Source organism: Quercus suber, unplaced genomic scaffold, assembly GCF_002906115.3.
Source record: "Quercus suber isolate HL8 unplaced genomic scaffold, Cork oak 2.0 scaffold_20, whole genome shotgun sequence".
NCBI lineage: Eukaryota > Viridiplantae > Streptophyta > Magnoliopsida > Fagales > Fagaceae > Quercus > Quercus suber.
In genome coordinates this window covers 589242-598222 of record NW_027069485.1, presented here as the reverse complement: position 1 = coordinate 598222, position 8981 = coordinate 589242, and the positions used below count along the sequence as shown (strand labels likewise).

The window sequence follows — 8981 nt, the reverse complement described above, 5'->3', positions numbered from 1 at the left end:
TGGACAGTTAACCCTTACCACCTGAGGAGTGCTACATCATGGATGATGTCTTCCCTATTTTGGGAATCTGTGGATCGTTCTTGAGGGGTCTCATTCTTGCTCTGATGAAATCGTGTTGTTTCGTCCCTTTCTCTCTTATTAGTTCTTTCATAGGGAGGTTTGGCCTTCTATGGACCTTTGCATCCACTTCTTCTTATTCTTCAAAGCAATCTCGTTCAAATTCCTCTCGCACCTTATTCAAGGCCCTCTATTTATTTATTCCCCTTTTTTAGGCTACAATTCCCAGCTGTGGTTCCAGTTCGTTCTTTCATGGGTTTATTACTGACCCATGGGTCCACCATGCTCACTTTAGGCCCATGCTTACTTGGTTTGGGCTGGGGTTTGCTTTCAAATTTTCGGTGTCAATGGTGTGTATATAAAAGAATGATCCAAGCTCAAATCATTCATCCTCAACTATAAAATTATACGCATAAAAGAAATAAAATTATAAGAAAAAAATTCTTAATGGGTGGGACAACCATGGGCTTGACCTTCTTTTTTTTTTTTTCTTTTTTTTTTAAATTATTAAAAGTTAGAAAAAAATGGGCTTGACTTAAGTCAATAAAGCCTGGGCCCTGTACAACCCATTTGTTATTATGATATATAGACCTGTACGGTATGGCGGCAGTTTGGATGAAAGGGAAGGGAGAAGAAGTAGAGACAAGACTCACTGGCGCTAGTAGTATATAATAGAGACTCCGCCCACTTTGGCTAACTAACGTTGGTCTCAAAAACAAAAATCCTTACCTGATAGATTTGTGATGAATGCTTATCTCTCACTATCTCCATCAACTCCAACTTTGTGTGAGGCTCCATACCCCACTTACTGCCAAAAACCTTCATGCCCAAATTATCAAAGCTGGCCTAGAGCACTGTGGTCCTTTGTCCAACACCCTCATAGACGGGTACGGCAAATGTGGTCTCATTCGAGATGCCCTTCACGTGTTCGACGAAATGCCCCACAGAGACCACGTCTCATGGGCCTCCATTCTCACTGCCCACAACCAGGCCAACCTCCCCCACCTAACTCTTTCCATGTTCCCCTCCATGCTCAAGGATGATGAGTTAGGTCCTGACCACTTTGTGCTTGCTAGCCTCGTTAAGGCATGTACAACCTTGGGTGATATTAGGAAAGGCAAGCAAGTGCATGCCCACTTTGTGTTGTCCCCATTTCGTGACGACAATGTTGTCAAGTCATCCTTAGTTGATATGTATGCCAAGTGTGGATTACTTGATAACGCACGTGGGGTTTTCGATTCAATTTCTTTGAAAAATTCTGTTTCTTGGACTGCTATGATATCCGGGTATGCTCGACATGGGAGGAAATCGGAGGCTAGTGACCTGTTTCAGAGGGTACCAGTCAGGAATTTATTTTCTTGGACAGCCTTTATTTCAGGGTTGGTACAGAGTGGGAATGGGGTTGATGCGTTTTATTTATTTATTGAAATGCGAAGAGAAGGAGTCAACATAGTTGATCCATTAGTTCTTTCAAGCATTGTTGGTGCAAGTGCTAATCTAGCAGTGCTGGAACTTGGGAAGCAGATTCATGGCCTAGTTATCACTCTTGGTTATGAGTCTTGCATATTTATTAGTAATGCCCTTGTAGATATGTATGCCAAATGTAGTGATATTCTGGCTGCAAAGGAAATTTTTGGTAGGATGCAACGAAGAGATGTAGTTTCTTGGACTTCTATAATAGTTGGGACAGCTCAGCATGGGCAAGCAAAGGAGGCATTGGCTATTTATGATGAGATGATTTATGCTGGAGTAAAGCCAAATGAAGTGACCTTTGTTGGATTGATTTATGCTTGTAGCCACGTTGGCTTAGTAAGTAAAGGCCGTTATCTATTCAAATCTATGAAGGAGGATTATGGGATTAATCCTTCTCTGCAGCACTACACATGCTTCTTGGATCTTCTTAGTCAGTCAGGACAGCTAGATGAGGCTGAGAATCTCATTAATGCAATGCCATTTAAACCTGATGAACCTACTTGGGCAGCTTTACTAAGTGCCTGCAAGCACCATAATAATATTGAAATGGGAATTAGGGTTGCTGATCATCTATTAAGTTTAGAACCAGAAGATCCATCTACATATATACTGTTGTCTAATATTTATGCTAGAGCTGAATTGTGGGAAAAGGTTTCAAAGGTGAGAAAGTTGATGGCATTCATGGAAGTTAAAAAGCAACCAGGCTATAGTTGTATTGAATTGGGAAAGGAAAGCGAAGTTTTTTATGCTGGGGAGACCACTCATTCTATGAAGGATGTGATTTTTGGTTTGCTTAAGAAGTTGGATGAAGAGATGAGGAGAAGGGGTTATGTTCCAGATATAAGTTCTGTTTTACATGACATGGGGTGGCAAGAGAAGGAAAGACAACTATTTTGGCATAGTGAGAGGTTGGCTGTGGCCTACGGGTGCTTAAGGCTGTCCCGGGGACAGTTATTCGGGTAGTGAAGAATCTTCGTGTTTGTGGAGACTGTCACACGGTTTTAAAATTCATAAGCACCATTATGAAGAGGGAAATTGTTGTCAGAGATGCCAATAGATATCACCATTTCAAGGACGGGGAGTGTTCATGCAATGATTTTTGGTGATTTTGTGGCTCTGCGTCGGAAATTTTCCTTTGGTTTTTCATATGTCTGCCATCTATTGATCATAGGTTCAAGTCTGAATCTGCTTATTCAAGCGTCTTGTAGTTAGCCTTTTCCTTTCATTTTGGTTTTTTTTTTTTTAATTTCTGAGGCTCGCTAATTTTATTGGAACACATATCGCCTAACCTGTGTTGTCAGCACCAATGGTTTAAATGACATTGATCTCATATTTTCAACCTCCAAGCCAAGGAAAACATAGGCTTTACGGTGAAAGTGGTTGACGTTTACCTATAATTGTGGGTATTGCATTACCACTTTAGGGGATATGTATTCCTTGACGCATTGTTTTCTTTTATTTTTGCTTTTGGGAGATTTCTCTTTTAAATTTTGCTCTTTCGATAATGGAATTGAGTATCACTGGCTTGATGAAGCAGAATTTATATGAAGCATTGTGAGAAATTTCATATGCTTTGTTGTTTATTAATTGATCTTGAACTCTACGTCACTAGAGGTCCTAGAGGATAGTCGATCCTTCAAAGTCAAGGAGCATATTTGTTAATGGAATTTAGGCATTTACAATGTAAAGCTAAAGGCTCAGCAGAGGCTGCTTTTTTGGATCTGACTAAGACATTAATTATCTTGTTCAAAACAGAATCAGTCTATAACCAAGCAATGAGCTGTAATACTGATCAAATCTCGATATTTAAGGACCTCAAGAATTAAGAAAAAAGCAATTTGTTTGCTATTGTATTATCACTCTTATACAACCCAGTATAAATTGCTTCCCATTAATGTTTACCCAAAAAAAAAAAAAAAAGTACTTGGAAACTCAGAAATATTTAATTTCATAAATTATACCAACTTACTTGAGGTTTTACGAAGTGTCAGTTTGGCATTTTTTAGCTAGGTCTTTTTTCTCCCCATTTTTTTCTTGGCTTTCAACAAATAAACATATATATTAGCCTTTTAAAAATTATTTAATTTATTTTCCTTTTAATAAATAAGTTATAAAAAAAAACAAAAAAAAAAAAACGCAAGGTAAAATGTTCAAAATGATTCGTCCTCCAAACTAAAATACTGGGAGGGTAGAAAAGTGGGAAATAAAAAGATTTTAATTTCTCTCATTTTTGTTTGGTTGGGAGTGGAAAAGTAGAGGAATGGAAAAAGTGAATTTGTATAAATTTACTCATATTCTCTTATTAAAAATGATGCTCAATTAAAATAAAAAAGTGACAAACAACCAACAAAAAAAGAAAAAGAAAAAAGAAGTAATTACCCAATTTATTAAAAATAAAAATCATGTCCCAAAAAAAAATTCATGTCTAGTTAAACCAAAAAAAAAGAGAGAGAAACAAAACAACTATCACACCCACAATCCAGGAAATCAGAGAGAGAGAGAGAGAGAGAGGAGCTTGAGCTTGACGAATTGCCCATGTGCAAGTACAAGTAGGCATTTTCGTCTATTAAGCAGTCTCATTTTCTCCCTTTAGTTTTCTCTCCATTTTGGTAGGCTGGAGGAGAAATCGCCCAGACCTCACTATTTATTTTCCTTCCTCTCTACCTAACCAAACACACTCCAAAATCTCCATTTTCTCTCCAAAGTTTTTCATCCACCCTATTTTACCTCCAAACAAACACACCTTTAGTCTTTAGTTTTCTGATTGTTGTAGGAGTATTTAAAGTAGATAGATGAGTTTCAGTTAGCTCAACTGATAAAGTCTTTGATGGTTGAATAAAAGATCTGAGATTAAATCCCTACCTACACCAAAAACTGATTAATATCTTGGTCTAATAATAAAACGGACGCCATAAGTTGAAACTTTCTTTAAAAAAAAGAAAAAAAAAAAAAGTAGATAGGGATAAACCCCACTATTAGGATGAGTGGTCCTTCAAACACTCAACCACTCATCTTAACACTTCATTACTGATTTTGACAACTCATATAATATCAATTTAAATTTGAGCTCAAGGTTAAATACACTTAATAACCCATGTGAACAATTCTTAGGCCATGAGTTACAGGTCGAGTTGAATCTGACCCAATAACTAATATCTTCCACCCGTCCATACTGGGAACTATAGTCAGAACTGGATCCTCTCAATCTCTAATTCAATCCCTTCTTCATACAGAAAATGGAGTGTGTAGGGTATGAGTACTATTAAGGTGTGGTTTGGATAGCTGAAAAGGCAGCGCGTTTTGCGTTTGCATTTCCTTTTTTTTTTTTTTTTCTCAAGCTGTGATTGTTGACTTTTCCTGTGAACAGTGCACACCAGTGGGTCCCATGCATTGTTCACGAGATCCACAAACTTCACTTTTCAGCAACTTTTTCATTAAAAATGGGTCTCACGGTACTATTCACACATTTAAAAATTATTTTGCTACAATGTTTTCAGTTTTCAACTGTATCCAAACGGATCCTAAGGGTACGTTTGGTACACTGAATGTAGATTACATTAGGAATAGTAATCTTTATTACTAGGAATAGAAGACATTGTAATGGAATAATTATTACTATTCATAAGTTTGGTTGTTACACATGGAAAACTTGTAAACGAAGATGTATAAGGAAACTTTACATTTTTGGAAATATTTTAATTTTAAAACCTATTATATACACTAAGGAATAGCTATTACATCCATTTTAAAGAGGAATAGTTATTCTTCAATTTAAAGAATAGTTATTCCAATGTAATAATAAATCCATGTAGTAAAGATACAACAAAATGACCGAATTGATATTACACATGAATAGCTATTCCATTACAGGAACTATTACAGCATACCAAACGTACCCTAAGTCTTCATCTAATAGTACATCACTCATAATATCTCATCTACATCCCTAATTATTTTATCACACTAGTTCAAGTTTCTTTAATACCCCATGAGTTCGAAACTCAAAGCAACATTTGATCTCATAGCATATAATATGCTCATGATTATGTTGAAAAACAAAGATTCATCATAATCATTAGGACTATATGCCATAGAATGAATAGTGTTCTAAATAATCTTTGAGAGACACTCATGCTAATTCATTCACATGTGACTGCTTTCCTAGACATGCTCTGTGAGATCGTATCTTATCATGGCCTTACGATGACATACTAAGTAGCGACATCAAGCCTTCATGACATAGTTCTGGGTCAAAAAGGGAATAAAATAGATCATGTAATGGTAAACAAAGCCTCATGTAGTGACAATGTAGGGATTTATACAACCACTCCCTTAATTTGTTGACTGTAGCATTTATAATATAATTTGTATGATACGGCAAAGCTCCCACTCGCTACTCAAGATGATCACTTGCTCGCTTACTAAAATGCCAAAGTGATTGCTATGTTTCATCCTGCTCACCACTCAAGCACTATGGTGATTGTTCATGTGAGTATATTAATCTAAGCATGGTGACATATTCTCAAATAATGTGCTCATTACGCAATATCAATCACATCACAATATGAATTAAAATTAATAACCTTATTATTGCATATGATATGAATAATCACAATGTCTATAAGGTATCAAAAAAAACATATCAAATCCAACAAAATTCCAAACTCCTACGATGAGTCTAAAACACATATTTAGCAGTGACCTTAGTAAGTGGATCAACTGCCATCCTACCAGTGGAGATATGTTAGATGATCAACTTTTCTTGTGTAATAACATTGCAAGTGTAGTAAAATAGAATGTCTATTTATTTGGTTCTACAATGGTATTTTGGATCCTTGGCATAAGTCATCATTGTTATTGCGATATCTTGTTAATTTTAAATCCATTTTGGTTCATGAGCTATCATTTTGAAGGGAATTCAATTTTCTACAACACGAGGTTAAATTCATCCTTATCGAATGGTTAGAGTTTTGGTCAAATCAAGGCCAAACCCGAGTTGATCATGGACAAACTAAGATAAACTTTTGACAAATGTATAGAAATATTATTTTTGATGTGAAATAATGAAATTTAGTCATTGGGTGAATTTTTGAAGTCATTGATTGTGGGTCAACAATAGGCATTTTGGTCATTTTAACATTGCACTCATGAAATTGGTTAATTTGATGTTTGATTAGATAAAATTAAATTATTTTTAACATTCTCTTGATCCCAAGGTCAAAATTGTAATTTCAAAACGTTTTAAAGGATAGTTTATCTCTAAACTAGTTTAGAGAAAAACTCTTCAAACTCCCTATGTATTTTTTTATTGCGTACGAATTTTGAAAATCTAACCATTCAATTTAATGTAGTTTATGTTCTTAACATGCATAACAAATTTCATTCAAATCAGATGTTATTTACTATTCGATTTATAAAATTATAATTTATGCATAATTTTAGATTACAAAAACTTGAAATTTAAACATTTGATTGATGATATAGTTATCTTCTTAAAATTTTGCAAGCATAGAGGATATAATAAGAACATGCAATTTAATTGTTAGATTTTCAAAATGCACGTCCAATAAAATGATATCGGCAGAGTTTCAATGGTTTGCAGAAAAAACTTTTCCTCTTTTAAAAGCCAAACCACCCCAAAACGAGGGTAAACAAAATACGATATTAACATTGTCAACCATCACTTAGAGAGAGAGAGAGAGAGAGAGAGAGAGAGAGAGAGAGAGAGAGAGAGAGAGAGAGAGAGAGAAGAGAGAGAGAGAAATGAGAAAATAAAATTATGGGTAAATTACAGTAACCTACCCTGAGATATGGGATAATACCAACACATCCAAAGGTTTTTAAAAATGACCAATTTGGCCTTAAGCACTAACACCATTTGTGCACTGTTTATTAAATCATTTATTTCATTTTTAAGTTTCCCTGTCCTTTTTTTTTTTTGGTAGAAATGGAATGTATTAAAAGAAACTAAACAACAGCCAAACTCTCAAGACAAAGTCTGTTTACAGAGATACCACAGACATCATCCTCCAAAATAGAAAGCAGGTCCACAGGTGGACTTGAAAAAATAGCAAAGTCATTCTCAAGGCCTATGCCTAATTTAGCTAAAAAATCTACACATCTATTGGCTTCTCTATACACATGCCTAACTCTCATTTGAGGAATTTGAGCAGCCAGCTGTCTGCAATCTTCCATAATAGAGTACAAAACAGTGTTAGTGCAGCTTTGCGAATGTAAGGCATCAACTACGGCTTTCGCATCTACTTCAATGCAAACAGCTTGGGCTTGAATTTGTAGACAGAGGCGAAGGCCGTCTCGGAGAGCCCAAATCTTCGCCAAGAAGCTGGTAGCAGTCCCGATCTTCCTTGCAAATCCAAATGCCATTTCCATCTCTAATTAAATCACCACCTTCAGCCAACCCGCAAGTTCCTGTTGCCGAACCATCAGTATTAAGAGTCAGCCACCCATCACATGGTTTCTCCCATCTTATATTCTTCAAAATCATCCTTTTGGTAGCTGGTTGATTACAAGCACAATAAGCAAACTCCAAGGCACGGTCCAAGATTGCTTTAGCCAGTTTTGGGTTCAGATTTTTATTCCTAAATACGTACTGGTTCCTATCTTTCCAAATCATCCATATAGCAAAAAGAAACACTTGGAACCATGGCATGGGGCCTGAGTTGTGATGTTGACCTGACTTGGCATTCAAACTCAGCCATTCTTGCAGATTTTGGATAGAAAAAAAAGGTTCTGTTTCCTACCTACCTAGTTGCTGCCAAATCCTTTTACTTACATGGCAGTCCCGCAAGGCATGAAGGATGGACTCTGCTTCTGTATGACAAAGGGGGCAGTAGACTTCAACCTGAATACCTCTAGTCATCAAACATTGCTTCACTCCAATGCTATTATGCATGCTTTTCCATACAAAGGCTTGAATTCTTGGCAAGGTCTTCAATTTCCAAATCCAATTGCCCTTAAAAGGAGCATCCCCTCTGGAGTCTATGGTTTGCAGATATGCACTTTTAAGGTCAAAATCTCCTCTCGGAGAATACTTCCATGCTAATCTGTCCTCCACTCGAGCAACAAGGGGGGTGGGTGTAGCTTTAAGCTCACCAATGATCTCACTACTCCAATTCCAGATGCCTGCATGATCTACAACATCCTTGAACTGTAACTTCGAAGCTTCCCGAGTCAGAGGACCCTGGATAATATTCCTCAATGGTCTGAGGGTAGTGATAGATGAGATATGGTGAACGGTGGTTGTTGGGTCGATCTCTGTTGTGGGTCTAGTTTTTGTTTTGAAATATTTTTTATTTGGGTATGTTTGAGGTTTGATGGTGGATGGTTGTTTGTTTTAGTTGATCTATGTTTGATTGTCTTGTGTGATACTGGATCTAAATGGGTTGATTTTGATATGATTATTGATATAGTGAGTTTTTTTTTTTTTTTTT

The 8981-nt window shown here is 36.4% G+C and overlaps 1 protein-coding gene across 1 annotated transcript; it reads left to right on the top strand.

The window, feature by feature from the left end:
• Nucleotides 1-650: 650 nt before the first annotated feature.
• Nucleotides 651-3079, top strand: LOC111988452 (pentatricopeptide repeat-containing protein At4g14050, mitochondrial-like). Its single transcript, XM_024020253.2, is given in 2 exon segments — nt 651-2455; nt 2458-3079. Coding segments are annotated over 2 exon segments (1830 nt in total). The 5' UTR covers nt 651-804; the 3' UTR covers nt 2637-3079.
• The last annotated feature ends 5902 nt before the right edge of the window (nt 3080-8981 follow it).